This window comes from Topomyia yanbarensis, chromosome 3, assembly GCF_030247195.1.
Source record: "Topomyia yanbarensis strain Yona2022 chromosome 3, ASM3024719v1, whole genome shotgun sequence".
Lineage (NCBI taxonomy): Eukaryota > Metazoa > Arthropoda > Insecta > Diptera > Culicidae > Topomyia > Topomyia yanbarensis.
This window is the reverse complement of record NC_080672.1, coordinates 50037832-50062133: the sequence shown is the minus strand read 5'-3', so window position 1 is coordinate 50062133 and position 24302 is coordinate 50037832. Positions and strand designations below refer to the sequence as shown.

Here is a 24302-nt window from a genome sequence, read left to right as displayed (position 1 = left end):
AGTTTGCAGACCCGCCGAAAAAGTTCTTCTTTTCCCGGAGCAAACTCTCGCCGTATTCTTGTGATTTCTCATTTGTTGACTCTGTACCGACTCTGCTTGGCAGCCGTAATAATCATAACCATCGTTGCCGCGTTTCTTGCAATGTTCCCGCGATGTCGCAGCTGGATTCATTTGTTTCGATAGGGCGACCAACTTGGGCTCTCCGACAGATGAGTGGGGGATGGGTACTGGATGAACAGCCTGAATTTTCATAAGCGAAGGAACGCAGCTTAAAAGATATATAGAGAGAGTGTGAGGTTAATGTTCTTGTTTTGAAGATGGCGCTTCGTTCCAGTTGGTGCTAGATGATGATGATGATGATGGTGCTCGGCAGCTTCATAATCATCTGGCTTCTTGTAGTAATCGTTTCGCATCGCACATGTGTGGTGCTTTCGGTAATTTCTATTAATTACGAGGAAAGTTCTCAGGGCATGGAGCTGACAGCATGCTAGTTCGCGTTGTACATAGAAAGAAAATAAGCGTGGTCTTGTTGAGAGAGGAAAAATGTAACAACAATGGGGTTTATCTGAAGCGTCAGTTTAATCACTGAAGCGGAAACTGATGGTACTCGTGCAAGTGTTATCGGCTGGTGGTGAACCGAGGATTTTACTGCGTGAGAACTAGTGCAACTTATATCAGGCTGACAAAAAGAGTCGAGTTCTAAGCTAATACTTTGCTTAGTTTGAGTTTTAAACTATTAACCAGCTTGAAATTAAGACCGATAGTCGGTAATCAAAAATCGGAAAACCTTGACATTTGATAGCTGACAGATTGAAAGATTGAGATTTAGAATTGACAGATTAAGATTGAGATGGACAGATTGACAGACGGATTGAAAGATTGACAGGTTGACAGATTTTCTGGTTGACAGATCGACAGATTGACAGATTGACAGGTTGACATTGACATATTGAGAGACTGACATATTGACAGGATGACAGATTGAAAGGTTGAAAGGTTGACAGCTTGGCAGATTAACAGGTTGACAGATTGACAGATCGACAGATTTACAAATCGACAGATTGACAGGTTGACAGAATGACAGATTGACAGAATGACAGATTGACAGAATGAAAGATTGACAGAATGAGATTGACAGAATGACAGAATGACAGAATGACAGATTGACAGTTTGACAGATTGACAGCTTGACAGCTTGACAGATTGACAGATTGACAGATTGACAGCTTGACAGCTTGACAGATTGACAGATTGACAGATTGATAGATTGACAGATTGACAAATTGACGGTCGACAGTTGACAGTTAACAGGTAACAGTTAACAGTTTACCGTTACTATTTAACAATAAACAGCTAACAGTTAACAATTAACTGCTAACAGTTATCATTTAACAGCATTACACTTTTCACAATCACAGTCGTTTTTTCACATTAACTCACTACACTAAACCTATTTCACGTGTTTCCACTGCTCAACTCGTACAATTTGATGTCCCGTGAGAAAACCGATTCAGCTAGTTTCATCATTTGAACGGGCTTCCTGTTTTGATATCACGGTTGGGTGCCTTATTAACCTATACACTACTGCTTGCATGCACATACACAAACCAACCCATGCCAGCAGCCGAACAGTCACCCATCACAAACGATGCGTTTGCTTCACATTTCATTTCCATTTAGCCCCCGCTGAATAAAAGCGCTGCGTCAAGTGTGTTGCTCATCAGTGTGGCTTTAGTCAACAGGAACTCTTCGGGGTCGAAGAAGGCAACCGTCGTAAATAGCAGCATTAAAGCTAAATGGATAAATTGAAAAATTGAAGAGGAGAATGAATAACGACGATTCACCCCACAAGCTGTCGTTCACTGCTCCGGCCCCACCATCAACCACAGATCATGCACATCTTCAGCGGCTGGACTGTGGGTGTGCTTGTGCGTTGTGGTGATGTACTTACCTGAGATTTCAATTAAAACAATTTTATTATTAGATTAAGTGGAAGGCAATGTATGCTTAAGCGCACACACATACACACCGGAAGCTTCCTTGTTGCTGTCGCTATGCTGCAAATGGCCCAGATGATAACAAGCTAGTGTTTGTGTGCGGGAGCAAGTGTGTAAAAATAATTATTTTTAATTAAGATTACTCCTGCTGGTTTGCTGCTGCACCCTTCTGCTTTTGTGTTCTCGGTATGAGCCGGTTCAAATCTGAAAGATTCCTTTGTCCATTTCGCCAGATGGGCGCGCACATAATCCGAATCGCAACAGGCTTTCCGTTACATAAAAGTGAAATATTTCTTGCTGGTTTGTTGTTGTTGGCTTGAAATATTCACCGTTTTTTTGGTGGCGGCGAGGGAAGGTGTAAGCCGTGCGTGAGAACGAGTCCAGTCGGTTTTTACTTTGTTTCGAGCATTTCGGAAACTCCAGCGGATTTTTTGGGTGCTGTAAGAGGCTTTGAACTCCATTAGTGGTGATCGATTTGGGATGGCTGATTCTTATCAAGGCAAGAAATTGGGCTTGAATGTTGAAGCCTGTTATAGTTAAACTAGTACCAAATTCTTGTTACTGTGTTACATTTCCATCTGCCTTCAGTTTCCCAAACTACCAATAATCCATTAAATTCTAATATTTAAATTGAATTCAACCTTCACTGTCAAGATTAGCACTTTGCTCCGAGAAGTCAATATTTCAACGCCCAAACCACGTTCTTGTTTCTCGAATGAAACATGTCCCTTTCTCCTACGGTGACCACCAAGTATGCCGCGATAGCTTCGCTTGAGTTCAAAAAGCCACCGAGGAATTACCGGACGACGATTTGAAACGAACTTTCAGTCTCGCCATGTCCCGCTCGTTTGGCCTCTAAAGGAGACGACGAAGAGAGACCATTCGACGAAAGGATTACAGTGTAATTAAGCTTTCAAATACTTTAAATATCTTTCGTCTCTTTAAATCCCTGTTCCAGAGGAATGCACCGAGCGGGAAGCTTAAGCGATTCTGAAATTCGACCGGGCCCCAGTATCGTTGTTTCGTTCGGCTGCGCATCACCGCTAAGAATGTCACCCCGATTATCCATCGGAGTGTCCAGATGACAAACGAAGATAAAGAAAATTCTTCCCACTGACGTGACGGGGCGCGGAATTGCGGTTGATTCGGTCGGGGAAAGCCGGAAGTTTCGGCTCAACATCTCTGCTTTGGGGATAATCACAGGCAAGTGTCACTGTTGGTACTACCCAGCGCAATCGACCGCTTTCCTTGCTAAGAAGCGGCTATTTTGCAGGGAGGCAGATTTTGAAAATGCTCGGCGGAAAAACGACAACAGCTGAACAACGGCAAGCAAGATTAATCGACAAAGTTTGGCCGCACAAGAGCACGGTCATTATCATTATCCTTATGGTGTGTGCGCTCTTTACTCTGCCCGACAAACCGCCCGGAGTAGGTGAAATGAGCGGTGTTTGGTATGTACCAATCTTGGACGGCGGCCTCCACTCAGGCATCATTCGCTGGTTATGTGATTAATTTTACACTCATTTTTGGCGAAAACTGCGGGCGCTTTGGTGTGTAAATTCGAGGGGTCACTGGATGCGAAACTGCTCGGTTTCGAATTAATCTCATTAGTAACTAGCACGTACTGGTGAATTTACAAATTGATTAATTAACAGATGTGCGGATTGACAAATTAACAAATTAGGAGATTGACAGATGGACAAACGGACAATTTGACAGATTGAAAAATTAACAGATTGACAAAGTAACAGATTAACAAAATGACACATTGACAGTGACAGTGACAGATTGACAGATTGACAAGTTGACAGGTTGACAGATTGGAAGATTGACAGATTGACAGATTGACAGATTGACAGATTGACAAATTGACAAATTGACAAATTGGCAAATTGACAAATTGATAAATTGACAAATTGACAAATTGACAAATTGACAAATTGACAAATTGACAAATTGACAAATTGACAAATTGACAAATTGACAAATTGACAAATTGACAAATTGACAAATTGACAAATTGACAAATTGACAAATTGACAAATTGACAAATTGACAAATTGACAAATTGACAAATTGACAAATTGACAAATTGACAAATTGACAAATTGACAAATTGACAAATTGACAAATTGACAAATTGACAAATTGACAAATTGACAAATTGACAAATTGACAAATTGACAAATTGACAAATTGACAAATTGACAAATTGACAAATTGACAAATTGACAAATTGACAAATTGACAAATTGACAAATTGACAAATTGACAAATTGACAAATTGACAAATTGACAAATTGACAAATTGACAAATTGACAAATTGACAAATTGACAAATTGACAAATTGACAAATTGACAAATTGACAAATTGACAAATTGACAAATTGACAAATTGACAAATTGACAAATTGACAAATTGACAAATTGACAAATTGACAAATTCACAAATTGACGAATTCACAAATTTACAAATTCACAAATTGACAGATTGACAGTTTGACAAATTAAAAAAATGATGTAATTTGATAGTTTAAAGACACCAATTTACAAGCGCAACATACATGTTGATGTCTGTGATGGAAACCAAACTGAACTGCAGCCCCCCGGTATCCGCTAAGTGGCTACATAACAATGAGGCCAATTTTTCATCTCCACACTGCCTCAAGCAGCAGTTTTGTACCAGGTGAGAGGCGCCTTCTCAAAAACATATCAAACTAATTACGCAGCGTGCCTTTCTTTCGCGCAGTGTTCGCTTCAACGATTGTCGTAACAGTTACGATTTATATCTCACGTCAGCGATGCAAGCCGTCCTTCCCGCGCCATCTCGCTAGCTCTGCATCAACACAAGCACTCACGCGAGCGTTTGCAATTAGACCAAAACTTAATTTAATATTTGATTATTACCAGTAAACATCGGTGGGGGCGCTGCAAACATCATATCAAGTCCGAAATGCCTCCGGGGAAAAAAGTTCAATTTACGACTGCCTTTCTCTACCCGTCTTCCAGCCCCTTCCCTGCAGCTGGTCGGTCATGTTTGCCAGCTTGACTACCGTTCGCTGGTCACGTAATGGACGTCGTCCATCATCTTCCGCACACACACCACACTCGTACACTTTCACGCAAGCACTACCCGGGAATATCGGGATCCAAGCTGTTTGCCTGACCCAATTCCTACTCCTTTCCGAACGTCCGAGACTGACAGTAGACGAAAGATGGCGGCATGAGGACGGTGATTAGCTGGAAGCGCAAACAACGGACTGCTGAAAATTGAGTCGCCACTTTGGGTGGGAAATCGCAGAACTAGAATCGCCAGTCAATCGATAGTCAACGGAAAATCAATTTATTTTTATGTTTCTCTTCACCTTTAACGGTAGTCGCACTACGCTTCCGCCAAGAGCGGTTTTAGTTCTATCAATGAACATATCCGGCTCCTGGTTTAGGAACAACCGTTTAGTGGAGACGTAAAAATCTTTCCTGTGGTATTCTGTGTACAGTGGTGTGAGAAAAAAACCGCACCGATTAGGAAGCTGGAAAACAATCGTTTTGATTGAAATCGATTTTCTTTCGTTATTGGCTTCCCCCGAAGCCGATGGATTGCTAGCCTCTGTGGTGCATGCCATGTGAGGTGTATCTTTCGAACTCTTGTAGATGGGCCGATTGATCCGTAATTGTGCTTCCGTCTCTGAGGACAATAGTGTCACCGGATACTCTCAACACCAGCGCATCAATAGATTTGCAATCAATCACTCAAGAGAATAAGGGTATTGCCACACTATGGAATGCAGTAAAGGGCCATGATTTAAGTAGTATTTGTAGAAATATGTAAGGATTGGATTTATGTGAGGCTGCTTCCATCTGCTGTGCTTCATCAATGACTTTTGATTGGTGGATGGACTGATTGACATATAAACAGATTCCAAAATTGAATGATTAACAGATTGGCCATTGGACGCATTATACAATTAACAGGTTGATATTTATTGCCGCAAGCTTGACATATTAATAAATTGACAGATTAACAGATTGACAGATTCCCCGATTGCCAGATTGACCGATTGCCAGATTGACCGATTGACAGATTGACAGATTGACAGATTGACAGATTGACAGATTGACAGATTGACAGATTGACAGATTGACAGATTGACAGATTGACAGATTGACAGATTGACAGATTGACAGATTGACAGATTGACAGATTGACAGATTGACAGATTGACAGATTGACAGATTGACAGATTGACAGATTGACAGATTGACAGATTGACAGATTGACAGATTGACAGATTGACAGATTGACAAATTGACAGATTGACATATTAGCAGATTGGCAGCTAGACAGATTGACTGTAAAATGAAATCCCGGTTTGAAAGGAACCCGAAGAGACACTGAGCCTTATATCGGCTTCCCAACGGGTCAATGTTGCTATAGATTCATTGTCCACAGGCTTCTCCATATTTCATTTTTATACTAATTATTACTATACTTTACTGTCATCCGGAAGAGATAGAAATCTTACCAGATCGATGAATTGAACGTTCTAATTTATCGCTGCATAGGAGAAAAATCTTTTAATTACATTTACATATTTTTTTCGATGGATCGTTTGAGCCTCGTTAGTATGCATCTCCATCCGCAGCCACAGTCTATTCGCCTTTCTTTCAATCGGATCGAACAAAGTATCGGATCCACATCAACCATCGAAGAAGGCAATAAACTTGTACGTCTAATTAAGACACCATCGATAAAGTGATCGATTTATGTTCGCTGGAAACCGGCATTGACCGGGCCCGGACAGAATGAGTGGTAAAAAGTGTCCAATTTCAGTGCCGCGGGCAGCTGCCGCTAAGAATGCAGATCTTAGCGATTAGTGACCTGCCGGTTTATTCCACTTTTTCCCAAAGCGTTCGCTCCTGTGCTCATCATGCTCACGCATATTGTAATCAAATTTACGCTGTAAACGCGAACATCCCACACACTCTGCCGCTCGGAGCTAGTTTCGGGAGCTAGAGCCTAATTTGAAAGACCGTTTCGTGACCATATCTTGATCTCCGTCCGTCCGTCCACACCGGTTCGGTGGAAAAGTCAGCGTGTCTGTGTATGCGAATTAATTAGCGACTCGCTCCGCCCTCGCACCTCCGTAATGGGATGAAGTCGCCAACGGTAGTTGGCCGGTTGAAATTCATAATTTATTCTAAATTTGCCTGTTCGTCTGATGGGAACGTTTTTGCGAGTGGGCAAACCAAGTGCCAGAATGATATATAGAGAGAACCGAGCGATTATTTATCTAATTTGTTTTTCCGCTTTTTTCCCTCTCCCCGCTACAGGACCGCCACTTCAAGATGAACAGTAACGGTGAGCCGCACGTTGATCCCTCGCAGGACTACATTCTACTGCTCGGGTACGAGAACGCCACCCACACGGTGCTGAGATTCCGCCGCAAGCTGGATACCTGCGATACCAATCAGGACGTTCCTATCACGGTGAGTAATTTAGTTTTACCGTCCATCACACCAGAGCGCTACGCGCGGGCTGATGAGGCGAAATTAAGTGCATTTGAGCTGGACTGGGCTGGGCTAGGTTAAGGGTATCTGAAAGTAAGGACCAGTTTGTACTATGTTCTTTTCGGAGGGAATTTAGATGGGTCAACGTTGGTGCGAGTATATCTATGCGGTCTAATGGATGACGTGTTTATCCAAGCGTGGCTAGAGTAGTAAATTGAGAAAAAAACTAATTTAGTCAAGTTGAGTGCTGATGAGGGATGAACATGGATGCATATATTATTCCGCTAGTTACTTTTATAGAGTATCGCACGCGTAAACAATCCGTGACTATAAAACTGAAACTATCAAAAAACAGCCAAAAAATAGCAAACATAGCAACAATATACTAATAGGAAAAATGTCATAAAAAGTATCAAGAGCTGCCAGCAATAATCGAAAATATTAAAAAACTAGTGAAATTGTGAAAACAAAAATAATAGCAAAATAACAAATATAGTAAATGTACCAAAAATATGTAACAAAAATATTAATTAAATTGGTAAAAACAACAATATAGCAAAAGTAACAAACCGTTCAGAAAAAAGCTCGCGCTATTTAGTTGTTGTTATGCTAGATTGGTATAAGAACAAAATGTACAAAATATAACACATCACTACAATTCTAAATGAAAATATGGAATATAGGAAATATTTCAAAAGAAAATTAAATGGGATGTTACAGATGAAATGTAAAAATGGTACACAATCAGAAAATAACAAAAAAAATATTGGAAATACTAGAAAAATGTGAAAATTTAAAGAAATCTACATTTAAAAGCGAAAAATTTAACGTAATATGAAAACTTATCTGAATAAGAAATTTAATACAAGAATAAAATGCTCAATTAGAATAAAATTAAAGGATTGAAAAATAAACAATAAAATTAGAAAGAGTTGCAAAATACAAAAATATTGCTCAAATTAGAAAGAATTACCCTATTTTGCAAAAATATACAGTATTTAACGAAATGCAAAACAACAAAAATATTATAGGCAGAATCAAAAGCTAGAATCAGAAAAAAAAATCAGAAATTAGCTTAAAAAAACAATTTAATTTTTTTTTTGATGGCTTAAAAAACTTTTTAACGACATTCAAATAAGAACTGAGTAGGAAAAGTTATGAAAAATTAGTACTCTAGTTAGAGCAAGGATGTGAAATACACAGATCGGAAGTTGCAGGGTCATCGGAAACAGGTCTAAAATCTTACGGGCTAATCTTTTGTCTTCTGCTGGCAGAAGTCGGGTTTAGGCAGCATTACTACAAATCGCTCAAGTCTACAAAACACAAAAACAGGCTTGTCCCTCTTTACCGTAAGAACGGTTCTCGCGGTAAAGAGGGACAAGTCTGTCTTTGCCAGGAGACATGTTGGTACACCAGAGTGATTCGGAGTAACACTGCTTAAACTCGACTCTTGCCGGCAGAAGACAAAAGATTAGTCTGTAAGATTCTAAGCCTAATGACTTCTACTAAATTCTAATGATAATGCCACTTCTACTTTTCTGTTCTGTATATTTCACAGCCTTGCTCTCACTTGAGTTCTATGGCCTTAAAAATTTCACTAAGCGTAAAAAATCCGCGGGTAAGAATGATTGCAATAATTAGACAAAATAAAAATAAATTAAATTGCAGGATTTAATAAAACTGCAATAAGAAAGAAAAAGAGAACAGGAAAGTTATTTAAATTGTAGAAGCGCTCAAAATTAAAAAAAATATATCTTCAAAAGGATTTTCAAAATTGAGAAATAATGGTGAAGTTGCAAAGCAAGTGAAAAACTGCGAATGATAGGTGTAAGTTATGGAAATCGTAAAAAGTTAAAAAATGGCAAACGTTTTAAAAGAAAATCAGGTTAGGAACAATAAAGAAAAAATTAAAAATAATTTAAGGAATAAAAAATAGTTTGTAGAAATGAGAGAAATTAAAATTTCCAATTTTTGGAAGGAATTAATAGGTCGTTCCCAAGTAATCATGAGTATCAGGCCATCGACCTATATTAATTATAAATTAGCTCTAATATTCCATAAAACACTCTTCCGGCATTTGAACCAGAATCGAGTTCTACATTAGCATTAGAATGCACAGACAAAATGTAGTATCTGTGGCAGCTGTTTATACGTATATAGAGCTGATATAACGCATGCCAGCCTTAAGGATCTTTGAAGCACGTGTGCTATACATGAGCATTTATTGCAATTATAGAACAAATATAAAGCCAATACAATGCTGCATTGCAATGCATTTGCTCTTGAGTGTTATAATCGATCTATGTCAAACATGTCCAATATAACCTAGATAGCAAGATCAGCACACATACCGTGAATGACGCGGCGAAGCCTACTAATGCTAATTTTCGTATCTATGTGAGCATCAAATTCGAATCAGATTGAAATATTCGTCCCCATAGTTCTTCTGTTTCTCCGTTTGGTTTATCATACTGAAAGTAACCAAAAGAGCTCTGTACCAAAGATTTTTTCCAGATGACTCATTCCGAATAAACACCCCACCGTTGGTAGTCAGCGACTACGACAAAAACGACACGATTAAATTTCCCTTGAAAAAGGCCGCCAAGCACGGACGAAACGTTGGGCAGTTTTAAAAATACGTTGTTTGCTCAAGCTAATTTGACTGAGGAAGCCATAAGTATTCACACATAGTAACCAAATGAAAGCGTCGCAAATTCTCTACGAAAAATGACAGCCCCTTGAAGCTGTCTAAAAGCATAAGCAGTGCCGATAACAGACTTACAATGTTGACAGTGTTCCATTACAATGTTAGGGAAATTCTGGACAAGAATGCAAAAATTATGTAAAATATTGACTACTCATTTGAATTCACATTGGTTTGTAAAATTACAAGTTTTATGTTAAACACAAAAAAGTAAAAATCAGAAAAAGCGAAATCTTGAAATACCGAACTTCAAATTTAACAATCGAACATTTAAGAAGGGGACATTACAAACAATTGAAGTATTGAAAAATGATTACATTATTATGATACGACTCTGATATACAACTTTGTCAATGCTACTGTTGTCAATAACTCGCCCATCATAACACATTTTTAATGATATCCAAAATGTGTTGTAATCAACTCATATATTATAACATCTTCCTTATTCTGATGAAAATGTGCATATATGTTCGCATGTACATATAGTAGTTCAATTAACATGAATTTGTATAAATTCTTCGAGGTCTTTCGATCATTTGTTTTATTATAGTCAGTCTTCCCAATTGAACATGGTATACAATGTTCGATCTGATTCTGTGCACATATTAAACCCACGCTTCATGTACGAACTCAAACATGCTATTTCGTACCTAAACACGTGCACATATTCGGCTGCACAACCGAACCCCATGTACGTACACGGTGTGCGTATACCTAGCGTACACACAGGTTCATGGCATCAGTTTTCTCTTTCTCACTCTTAACATCACTAGCGTTGACACGTTTTGCCTTGTGTGAATCGTTCTCGTGTGTGCACACGGTGTACGTACACGGATGTTTTAACTAAAGTTTGCACATCGTTCGCTTAGATTCGATTTGAACACAGGTACAAACTTGTTGATGTTTATGGGAAATCTGACTATAGCAAAAAAGCTATACATCTTCGCCAAAAACATAGAAGAGAATGCCACATTATATTTTAAATTAATTTTTTATTATATAAATAAATTATAAACTTTTGCTTTACTCCTAAGAAACGTATATACAAGTTGACGCAAGCAGCCCCATTGATATTTCTTTTTGTGGTTATTGAGCATTTTTCGTCAATAGATACCTAATTAAATTGTTTGCAAAATTTATCAAATCATAGAATTAACTAAAAGAGTGTCTGAATCAATCATATTTATTTTTTTTCAAATTTACTTTGGGATACACTTTAACTGCAACATGTTTCGAGTTCTATGAATACTATCCACGTATTTTATATTTTTTGTTCTGTTGACATAAGTACCAATCTGTTTATAAACAACACATAGAAAATCTTATAATTTTAACTATTACCTAAAAGTCTTGTCCATATTTCCATAGTTCTAAGTTCCTATTTAAGGTACGATGCAACCATGCTGGTATGGGAACGAATTGAAAGCAATATCAACATACAATTGAGACTCCCTTTTTTACAAAGTATCGATTTATTATTTTTTTGAAAACTTGACAGAACTGATATTTTATTTTGGGGATTGAATTGAAGTCGGTACCAAGCCAGCATTTCATACAAAACAAGCCCCATTACTTTTCGCTTTAGGATTCTTGGCATACAATGCCTGGATTAATTTGGCTATTGCCGACACACATTTGTGTAGTCATAATCGTGGCAAATTACTGCACTAATAAGGATTCATTATACGATTTAGTTTGAACTAGTTAAGATAAATTTTGTATAATGCACATACGTATGGTGTACCATTATGCGATTCCGATAAAAATTGTATGCTTATACGATTTTTTGTTGGTCATCCTGATTAACTGGGGTATGTAGCTAATTTTGTTAGTTTTGTGCCTAAAGATATAAGCCCCCTAAATTGTTTTGAGCTACATCCGATTGAAACCTAATGCAGCGCGAACTTTCACATGCATGAATTTGAAACCGTGTAAATATTAGAAACAAGGCAAAAAATTTGAAAATGTGTGAAATTAAAATTATTTACTGAATTGATGAAAAAATTAATACTTTGGAATGGTTGCAAAAATCGGATAAAAACAGTAAATTAAAGTAAATATGAAATCTTACGAAAATTTGAAAAAAATGCACAGAATAGGTTAAAATAACAGCAAAAACTGCAAAGCCATATAAAAGAGATAGCAAGATACCATAAAATAAAAAAATGCGAGTACCTAATTGATATTGCAGATATTGCAAAAGAATCGTTTGATTGGACGTACTAAAAAATGAAATGAACGAATTTAAATAATGCATAAATTAGAAGTGGTTACTAAAATAGTAAATTTTACAGGAAATGCAGAGATTTGAAAAATTAGGCAAAATTGTACAAATAAGGGACAAATCCTGAAAGCAAGAGAGAATTACTGAGAATAGAAAAGAATACTTAACATTAAGAGAAATGCAAGCATTGGGATTAGATTGTATGAAGTAAATCAAAGGAATGAATTGCAGTATTGAAAAACTTACCAAAAGTTTGAAAATTAAAACAAAAATTAGAAAAACAAACTAAAGTATTAAACAAACGGCAAAATTTAAAAATAAAATGCAAGAGCTAGAAAATAAGCGAGTACAAGGAAATATATTAAATTATTAAATAAATGTGAACAATCAGGACAAATTTCTAACATTAAATTGAAATTAAATGGTTACAAATAATAGGTAAAACCTTGCACAGCTATTAGTAATATATTCAAAAATTTGAAAAAAATTGCAGAATGGACACTATAGAAAACAAAACCTGTTTTATCCACCTAGTTATGCTATTGTGCCTTTCTCATTTCTCAAAACTATGATTCCATGGCTGGTTGTGTTCAATAAAATTGTATAAAATGCCACGATTTTGTAAAGCTACGTGCAGACGCTGTCATACTTGAAACTAAAAAGATTTTACTTAATTAGTTTATTAAGCATAAGTTTAATGTAGTCGGCTTGCTAGCTTATTTTGCCATGTGGGGTGGGTCTACGAGGGGGATGAAAAATACTATATTTTTCATTAAAGACTAAGATTATGAGTATAGAGTCAGCAATATATGAGAAACTGGTGTGTATCCCATTTCGGGGCTTGGCTATTTCCTCGGATCTTCCGGAATCCTCAATGTAGTCCATGAGACTCTGATTTGTAATAAGTGATTTGGACCAACAACTTCAAGCAATTTAGAACTCATCTCAGGTAGTTTTGCATCATTTAGATATGATTATTAGAGTGGCTAGAAAATGACATTTTTAAGCACAGCACTTTTTGAGTTCCTTTTGTGGTTTGGGAGCGGTCAGTTGCTTTCCGGGTTTGCGCATTGCGTTTAAAGTTGGTATGGGATTTTATATGGGGAAATCAATTATTTTGCATTTACGTTAATAAAGATCGCTATCTCACTCAATATGAGAAACCAGCTTTATAAAACGATAACTCAAACCTTGGTTAACAACTTTGTCGAAGACGGTAACTAGTTACGAGTTTTCAAAAAATAGTTATAACGATTTTAAAACTTATGGTTCAATCCAAATGCAGAAATTAATTATTTCTTCCAAATTTTGCACAGGCATTTGGGACCACAAAATGAACTCAAAAAGTGCTGTGCCCGCTAGTTTAAATCATTTGGAAGTTTTCCCATACAACCGCAAGCCACTCTAATAATTATACCCGTTTATATGAGAATTCTGCATGTGATCGCATACTTGAAACCGTAACACGGGAACCAGAACTCCGATTCAAATGAAACCTAATAGCAATAAATAGGGATGCTGTAGCTTTAATTTGCGACTATATTTAAAAAAAAATCGAGCAAGATATTTCTGAAAAGTAGGCTTGAATTCAATTCAGGAACACAGCCACTTTCCCGATGCTTCCGGTTCCGCCGATGGTGTTCAACGTGGTTAATGTGGGTGTGACTGGGCATCAGTGAGCTGAAACTATGATTCCAAACAAATAATAGCACCTTTCATGAAGTTTTGCATCTTTTATATAACATACTGATACCGATTTATATGGGATTTTCATGCGTTATCACACTCTTCAACCCGTAACTCCGCAACCATAAGTCGGCTCAGAATGAAATTCAATAGCAGCCTATGGTAATTTTGAAAGATGGGCATTTTTCCAAGGACTGTCGGAACCTTTTATGGTAGTCAATGTGGCCAACGAGCCTTCAAAGGGGAGATTGGGAAGAGGAGGGTTGATCACAGATGAAACCAATTTTATACCTTGATGCTCGGTTTCTGAAAATTGGTTCAGCCATCACCGAATAACTGATATGACTTTAATTCAGAAATATGCCCGAAGCCCGAGAATCTTTGATAGTGGACAATAACTTTAAAGAATCTTTAATTGGCCGTCAGTGATTTAGATCGTCGAATCGAAGTTTTTTGATGTCGATTTCAGATGGATTTTGATCCTCCGAGGTATTATGATTGTGACGATTTATATGGGAAATTCCTGTGTGACTTTACTAACCAACATATAATTTCGGAACCAATAATCAGCTCTGAATAAACTACAATAATAGTCAATAAAAGTGTTGTATCTTCCATTTAAAAACAATTTTTGTGAAAATCAGTCAAGAATTCCCTGAGAAAAAGGTGTGACATTACCTTAGAAATTTAGCCAATTCCCCGGAGGCATCAAGAACCGGTACCAATGTGGTCAAAGCTACTTCAATTGGTCATTAATGATCTAGACCCGCAAACCCAAGTAATGTTGCATACATTTTAATATGAATTTAATCATTTGGTCATCATGGTGGTACCAGTTTATATGGGAATTTTCTGTGTAACCGAACTCTTCAACCCATGACTCCGGAACCGGAAGTCCGATCAAAAAAAAAAAAACAATAGAAGCCGAGGTTGTACCTTTCATTTGAAACTAAGTTGGTGCAAATTGGTTCTGCCTGTCTGCCGAATCTTGTTGGCGCAGTTTGATGCTGCGCGTTGAGATCCTATTCCTTGGCGGTGAAGCATTAGTGCATTATCTGCCGCAGCCAGGATGGTCATTCGGTTTTCCGGGGTCTCGCGTTGTCGTTAGCGCCCATGTCGTCATCGGTACTGCTTTCTTGCTGTTAGCGGTTAGATGTTCTTATTTCATGGGCCTTTGATGCTTTAGTGTGGCTTCGCTATTTGATGATTAGATGGCTGTAGAACACAATATTGAGGAAGAAAAAAAACGATTTTTTTCGAAAAAGGCGCTGCTATGTTGACAGGTTAGTCGTTCGTTGATTAATTGTAAAGGGAGAATATTTTAAGAGCATCGCTTGAGTGGGGATCTTGAGGTGATTTTCTTTCAAATTGTGTCTTTCATGGTTTATTCATATCTAAGTTGAGGTAATTTTTCAGTTTATATTTTGAGAAATAATGTCAACTTTCATTTGCAGTTATTCAGGTTCATTTTAATGGCCAAACATGTAACTTCACGAGCAGTACCGTCTTTACGCATGGGCATACTGGGCCAGGGACAGGGGCCCCAAGATTTTGGGGGCCCCGCACTTAAGATGAATATAAAATCCTTCTGTAGACTATATTTCAAAGAAAAGTCGCACTCAATTGTTCATTACTTTTTATTGTGTGGGTAACAATAGATCAGTAGCAACTCGGAATCGCACATTGTACTGTATCAAGATGTTTTAAAAGCTTCAGAGCAGCAGGAAACGAGGCACAATATGACTATTGAACCAATTCAAACGTCAATCCAACATTTCGATTCAAGTTTTAATTTATTTTCAACAACAGCAATGAAATGTTTGGTACACCCTCTATAAAAAGTTTGAAAGGCAACGGACTTAGCCAACCAACCAGAAAATCTTGTTTGGCAAGCGATCTGTGGACATGGCAAAATATTATTTATATTTCTTCGTTACATCTGAGTCTGTCAATGGACAAATCCACATGGAAGCGTCCAAAAGTGACTTCTTGAGGTCTTACGAAGAATCGACACTTTTTGGTCGGATTTGGCATGTTGGCTTTTTGCTACTTTTTGAGTTGACCGTGAACCGTGAACCGTGACAGATCAACTTGATGAATTGACAGTTTTATTAGTGGTCAATTTCACTTAACTTAGATTCCAACACAAACTTCTGTTACCAAAAAAACCAAAACCATTCTACCGTTTGTCAAGCAAACCTACCAATTGATTCTGTTCCTACCGAAAAGCTCACCATCCCGCGATAACGAAACCCCTAAGGTCCGCCGTTGATACACCACCGAATAATTTCTCATCTTACACATTTTCCGTTCCTTGCGAAGGACACTGCACCGTGCGACCGGCTGCTTCTGCTGCTGTTGCTGCTGGACGGCGGTACTTTTTGGTCCCTTTCCCATATTCCGCCAACCGACCCCGAGTTCCCTTCCCCACCAGGAACAACCAAAAACTTCAAAATTGCTGCCCGCCGAGTGTGGCCGAGAGAGCTAGCAGAATTCGGCCAGCCAGGGTAGCGCGCTGGGAACGAGGGAGTGATGAATTTATGCAAATATCAAAATTGCGCTGTTATGAATGCAAATTTAAATTATAAAACGCTTATAACGAGCCAGCTCTGGCGGGAGGCCTCTGGAGGCGCTCACTCAAGTGACGCTCGACGGAGCCCCGGTCTGGTTTCTCGCGCGCCACTGTGATGGATGTGAGTGGCGGACGGTGTTTAGGTTTTTGGCCCCGCAAGGAGTTTGACGAATCTCTGCATCGCAAGTACTTGCGGTGTAAACGTTGTTTCCGGCGTTGGAAGTGGGGGAAGGACAAGGGGGTTGTGGTGGTGGTAGGTCACAGGATCTACGGATGAAGCGGAAGATGAATTTCATCCGGGAATGATGCAAAAAGGAAAAGTTTTGAAGGTTCGTCCGGGCCTTTTGTGGTAGAGCGGGCCCATGTCGACTGTTTGATAGCCGAAGCACGCGGGCAGCCCCCTGAGACCACCCTAGGCAGTTCAAGCGCCGGAAAGCAATATATAGAACAAACGCTTCATTGAGCAGCCAACCCCGGAAGGATGATGGCTTGTCTATCATATACTATTTATAGTCTGGTTTGTAGTGTAGCGAACAGCGAGCAGCGTGCTGCTCTGCCGGCAAGAAGAGATTTAAATAAATTTACATTTGAATAAGCTGATAATTGGAAAGGAATAAGTGCCAGACTCCGGAACAGACCTAGTCAGTGACAGTGCACAGTAGATCGTGGATAATGTATGCAAGCGCCAAGTCGGTTGAACTGTTATTTCTGCTGATGATGGCGAGCGGCGAGACGACGACGATGATGACGACAAAGTGTTCAATTTCCCATTCAACAACATTTCCTGCTTTTTCCTCTACTTTCAGAATGACACCATCCGCATCATCTACATGTACCACAACCGGGATCCGAAAAACGGTGCACAAGCCATCGGTACGTTGCCGGATCCGAACGAAGCTTTCAAGGATTCGGTGCCCATTTTCCTCACCCAGCGCGTCAACCAGGTGCCAATCGAGCTGGACTCGCGAACCCGCATCCTGGAGCTGCGCAATAAAGACGTCGAGATTCCGATGGGCGATGATAATCTGCGCTGGTGCAAGATGTTCAAGCTGGACCAGTTCGTTCGGAAGCAGCACATGATACGGGTAAGTCGTGTCTGTCGGTAACGTAGAGTCACTGCTATGTGTATGTGGTTTGTCAGTAACCGGGTGGGGGGAAATGAACCTGGATTGGAATGAAGGGAAGGTAGCCAATAAAACTGATTTTATTTATTCAAATCAAGCCATGACGTGCTGGTAGGCGGTAGGTGGCTCTTTGTCTTTTTCAGTTTCGACTAGACATGGAGCATTCCGAATCAAACAATTGAAGTAGTTACTTTCGTCGCACGGTTAGCCCTCCCAGCAGTGGGACGCTCTCGTAAATGGCTAATGGGGTTCAAGGCACAGAAACGATAAATTTTATGATCTATCAGCGTGGTTCCGACGATGCAGCGGCTTAGCGATCGGTGCGGGCTGGTCTGGCTACTCTCCGGGAGACGACATCCGTGCCAAAACTGCGGAATCAGCACATTTGTTTTCGCAAATGAATGCCATGCTGGATTCGTTGGTTTTACGTCGCGATGGGTCTCGTTTCTGGGGAGATAAATTGTAAATCATAGATTTTAGAGCCTGACCCATCATGTCAAACTGATTGAAAGTTTATGTATTTTCATGTACTTCGCATTTTTAATTTGACAAATTTGGGACAAATCGCGAACAAAATTTCCATGTCTGCTTGTCTGTGACTAAGCCATTAATTAAGTCGATTCTCACGAATTTCGCAACAATTAAAATAATCTTTGATTCCTGCGGCTCTTCACTCCCATAACAACGGCGACCACGAGGGGGGGGATGAACAAAACAGCAGGAAAACATTTTTGCATTTCTCGCGTATTCTTCGACTTCAACCACTGACTGATCAGCATTCTTTTCTCTTTTTCTTTTTCACCCCTTCCCTTTCTTTCCACGCACAGTACGAACCGGTGATCGAATCACGCTCCAACCTGCCCTTCATGAAGCACATCGTTCTGTACGAGTGTCAGGGCTCGACGCCGGAGCTGGAGATCATGTCCCGCGAGAACGGCCGGTCCTGCATCAAGTCGGAGAAGGAGCTGCTGACCTGTAATTCGATTGTGGCCGCCTGGTCCCGCGGTTCCGAGGTAAGTTTCGCCTAATTCAATATGCCGACGACGACACGGTCGTGGAAGACAAATCACGTGTCACCTGATTCATGCACACCACGGTGTTGACTGAATTGTGAAGGGAGTTGCGGTTGGGTTAAGGGGGTTTCCCCCCGTATCCGAGGGCCAAACAACAATGTTCCTCCGTTTTTTTTCTACCTCACATTTCTCTGTAAGGCGGCTGCCCCTTGCGGCGTGACGTTACCTATTCAGCATTCCGAATAGCGCGCAAATGTGCGCGCCCGCCGTTTGAAATCTTTATCATTGTTTTCATTCAAAGCGCTTTTTCACGATTATGAATTGTTTATTATTATGCTTTTATTTCATCTGATTTTTTTTCGCGGTGTTGTTCGGTGCGGACGGGCATCAATCTGTCATCTGTCGCGGCACTGCCGAAGGAATGTGCTAGCAGAGTACACCAACTCCGCTGCACGGTCTGTGCTCATGGAAATCGGCAAGGGACGGGGGGTCTCAGTAGGCGCACAGAAGCGTTCGGATGTAACAAATAAAAAAAAAAATAAACGGCATAATGGGCGTCGATCCGAGTGTGGAAGATGAGCGAGCGGGAGCGCAGTTGTGTTTGGTCGTTTAAAACTGTTTTGGAATAATAATTTTTCTGTTTGATGCCCATTATGCATTGTATGGGTGGTTGTTGGAGTTTGCGTTTTTTTTCGTTGGAAGACCGCGGGAGGTTTAATTTGCGATGAAGTGAGAAATATATGAATGGATAAATTGGATATATGTTTGCAGGATGGGATGATAGTATCTTTTCGGCAACTGGGCCGTGCACTGCATAAATAATTGTGCATCTCGAGAGGATTTTAATTATTTAGGGAAGCGAAGCAGGACGGAAACCATTTCAGGAGCTTATATGCAACCATTGTTTTGAGTTTCTTTAATAATGATGGCTCAGCTATAAAATTGACGAAAGGGTGGCAAGTTTTTGGATACAATCGACTGAAGAACAATTTTTTATTCACTGTAGTTGCCATGACCGTCACTGTGCATCTAGTAACGCTTACTTAGCACTCCAAAAGATTTTTTATTACTGCTGTACGGGGAATGTTTTTAGAAAATTTTTGACTATTGCTTCTGATGTGACTACTGACTATAAGTATTGCATGGGTAAGGGAGTTGGTAGTCTGGGTTGGGACGGGTATGTTTAGAAGGTAATATCTTGTTTCCATGACAATATTTTTTAGCTTGTAGTACACCATTTTGTAGATATATTATGTGGCTTAATGTCTGCGAATGGAAGTGTCGTATAGGTTGGAACACTTCAAACAATTTAAATAATTAAAGACAAATTAAAATTTATTGCATTAAATTTATTTTTTGGTTAATATTTATTTGTTAATTGGTAATTTTGAATGAGAATAAGTATCTGAAAGACGTATTTACTTCTATTTGACAAAGTTAATCACAGTTTTTACATGTAAAATTTGCACGCAATCTTGTACGCATGCGTAAGTGCATACACGGTGTTCCTAAAACCGTTATTAACAAAAAAGGACCATAAATTTTTCATACGGCATTCGAAAGATACAGTATCCAAGCATCTTCTCAGTGAATTTCAAAATGATCCATCGAGGGATTTGAGAGAAATTGCAATTTGAAGTTTTATGACACGTTTCATAAGGCTACCAGCAAACACCCACGGGTTTGGTCCTATCTCTACAAACAAAATTTTTTTTGCCTACTTATTTAGTACATGGCATTCGAAAGATATAGTAATCAAGTATATCTCCTGCAAGTTTGAAAATATTTCATTGACGGAATCGAAATTTATAACGGTTTGGATGTGGTATGCGGTCATAGATGGGTTTTCTACCAGACTTCAAGCGTGAATCCATATTTGTCCATTGACTATTTAGATCGTTTATACGTGCCGCGGTTTTTAAAGGAAAATCTGACCATTTAATTACATAAATATAATGTACAAAAGGTGTTATTTATATGGTACACTGAAAAATATGAAAAAAGGGTTGTCTACCAAACGTTAAATATAATGTGTAAATTAAAAAAAATGGATAAAAGTCGGAATGTTTACTTCAAAAGGCCATATTTCAATGGTTTGTTGACCGATTCTAATTATTTTTTCATTATTGAACAAGTAGACGTTTCTTCATTAATTTTCATTAAGAAGAATATGCAATCTGGAGAAGTTATTTCTTTGTTATTTAGTTACCTCCAGGGTCATTCGCCTTTTTATATACATTTCAAAAATACAACTCACTATAGATACACAAATAAATAAATAATCGAAAAATATCTGTGCCGACAATCTTGGGCGCACTGCTTTCTGCTTCTTGTGTTAATTTTCTTTCTTGGTAGTGACCAACGGTCTGGTTTACTCTCTGTCGCTTACTGATCATTCCGTATGCCTTCACCTTCCCTCGTGTCCATGTCGTCGTCGTTAGAGCTTTGATTTTCGCTGTTACATGTTTGGTATAAAGCCGTTGTTCATTTCTTCCCTAGCTATGTTAACTTTGGCTTGGGGATACCGTGGAATATTGTTAGTCCAGCATATATTTTTGACGGCTGTCTGAGGTGTATCAGCAGGTGACAAAGGCCGTTATAGTAGATGTATTTTCTTTAGTTGTTTTGGCGCATGGCTTACCGTAATGTGCCTTCTCATTACAGAACTGCCACGGTGGCGTATTTAGTTAACATCTTGAGATGATCTGCCCTCGAAACTCTAGTAAGTCGATATAGGTTGGTTAAGTTGCATTCGTATCACCCGAGCGCCGTACATAATGCCAGGGAAAAGATTTCTCCAATTGCCATTAGACACGGATTCCACTTCTTCATGCTTCGATATGAATCTTTCAATATAATCCGTGCTAGTACGAGGTGCCAAATCATGTAGACGAATTGCCGTTAGATCAAGGTCATACAAGGGGATCTCAATTTTGACGCTTTCATATCCGACTTCATGTTACATGTTGTTCTTCGCTACGAAGCTTTATGCCCCAACTAAGCAGATGAACGTTATTAGTACTACTTGTCTCGTATGATGTAGCTGTATTTGTAAAACTTCTGTAATAACAAGTTCCTTTTTCGCCTTGATCAACTGTTCCACCTCGCACATTGTAGGTCTAAGACGCGTCTGCGAAAAGTGGGCGAAATTTACTTTGTGGTTCAATCATTTCACTCACAGTTGGGGGTAACGGAACTTTACTGAGTCTATTTGTTACATGTACACGTTATAGTGGGTCGGCGCGGATAGTATTTTTTGTTCGTATGCTGTTCGCAAGCGATGCCCTTTTTGAGTTCTGATCTGTTCGAGATAAGGAAGTCCGGAGAAGTCTTGTAAACTTTAGAGAAGGTAAAAAAAATTAGAAACTAATTGTAATGGAATTAATACGATCTTTAGAGAATTTCTACAGCACTGCATAACCCGACGAGCAACCTTACGGTACATAACCAAAAACCATGAGCATAACTGTAGAAAGAAACGATATTCTTCATTTTTTACTCCGATTCTCAAATTTTGCCCCAAAATTTGCTAGAATAGATTCTGCGTCTTAAGTCGGTCCAAAAATTCTCCGTTGGTCGGCAGATGGGGAATGTTTGGAGGTTCTCCTTTCGTATGTACCACAGTGATGTTCTAGCGGCCTATCGCTTCCAACTAACTTATGGTGTCCGATGCTAGATCTGGCCATTATTTTTTCTGCATAATACTGCCGGATGAAGGCAACAAATTCCGGCTTTTTCTCCCCATTCACAGCAAATCCAAATTAAAAGAGCAGTGGACTCGGCGTTCCTTCCTCACCGATAACCACAGCAGTACCTTTTTTCCGGAAGACCCGTCGTGTGGCCGTCTAAAAATTCTCTCAACCATTATCTTCAGTTGTTGCTTCTGGGTGGTGGCCAGCTGCTCCGCGACGATGACCAGCTTGGACTTGCGCGTCCGCAGGACAATGCCTTGGACTGGCGGTACTTTTTGAAGATTCGTTCAGTCTCACTGATCTTTCGAGCCAAGGGGCGCCAGAACTGCGCCTAGTTCCCCTCGATTTTGTGTTTCAGCGCTTCTGCTGAACTTCCCGGTCGACTAGGATTTTCGGACGGCCACACAGTTTGCACCATCCTCCGTTCAACAAAGCAATAATCATGTACTTACCGGATTAGTGCATCCAAGCGATATGAATTGCCCCACGAGGGCGGATTTCTTCGCCCCGGGATGTAATCTTTATTCAAATACGTCAAATAATTCAATAGCGCTACTACGATTGGTATGCATGGGTGGATTCAGTCCTTATATATGCTGTTTTCGGTTTTAGAATCAAGTCGCCCTAGGTTCGCTCTAATGTTTACAATACAAAAGTGACAGTTCCGAGCGACCCTAGAGCAACACTGATCTAAAAACGAAATTAGCAATAGTTGCGTTAGAATGAAAACTGCCCCTGTGTTTGTGTGTGAGACAGTTCCATCGACGTATTGTAGCATGTTTTGTAGGCTGTCTCTGTTCACTGCCACTAACAATGTTGACGCATGTTAGGACATTGTTTAATTTTTTTTGAAAATTGGCTATTTTTTAAAGCATACATTTTCTCCATAAACTACGACTATGAAGATAGTAATCAGCTGTTAATTTTCGATAGGTTTGAACTTGAAGATGCAACATAACTCAAATCATTACTATGTTAAAAACACAGTTGTTAGTTGCATCATTCATTCCAGCAGCCCTGCCGCTCAATTATTTTCTATCTTGTTTTCCAGTCATTTTCAACTTCATTAACCCTGTGATTATCTCTCTACTGGGGTTCTGACTGGGTTTTTCAAGCTAAACTACCCTGAATATACTTCACACTGTTTATATATGCTTGCAAACTTCAACATTTACCCTAAACTGGCTACTACAGAGCACATGACGGTATAACGTGACGAATGAAAATTTTTTAAAGTCACGTAAATAAAAAAACTAAACGAAACATGACGGTATATATTACAAAATTCAAAGTTTGACAAAAAATCGTCCAAATTTGTTGGATACTATTATATGCTTTTTTTGGTCTCTACACGGTGGTACAAAATTCTGTGGAATCCTACAAAGGATTTTTTCTGAACTCAAGATTTTTATTCTGTGGTCTAAATATCTTCTCTGGTCCTATATTTCTATAAGCACCAGCAATATTTTACCCAGAGTACCAACTTCAAACGAAGTACCAAAAACTTAAGAGTAATTAGCGTTAGGGTTATCTTACGAATTTTATGATATTTTTACGAACTTTAGAGCTTTTTGTACAAACTTGTAGGTACTGGTCCAGTAGGTCGAACTCCGCTACTTCATCGGGTAAGATTAATCATTAGGCCGACTACCCTTGACCCGAGTGCCATCATATTGAAATTCGCTTGAAAAACAATTATGCCGACGCGAACCGGAGTGGTGAGGAAATCAAAACAATGATTTTACTTGTATTCGCGAAAATGTAGTATTTGGGCTAAC

The 24302-nt window shown here is 39.3% G+C and overlaps 1 protein-coding gene across 1 annotated transcript in view; it reads left to right on the top strand.

The window, feature by feature from the left end:
* LOC131690290 (MOXD1 homolog 2-like) overlaps positions 1 to 24302 on the top strand; it is a 71330-nt gene that overhangs the window by 42407 nt on the left and 4621 nt on the right. Inside the window, exons 3-5 of the mRNA XM_058975949.1 lie at positions 7330 to 7485; positions 17502 to 17780; positions 18647 to 18832. Coding sequence (XP_058831932.1) covers positions 7330 to 7485; positions 17502 to 17780; positions 18647 to 18832 — 621 coding nt within the window. The remainder of the gene's footprint in view (positions 1 to 7329; positions 7486 to 17501; positions 17781 to 18646; positions 18833 to 24302) is intronic.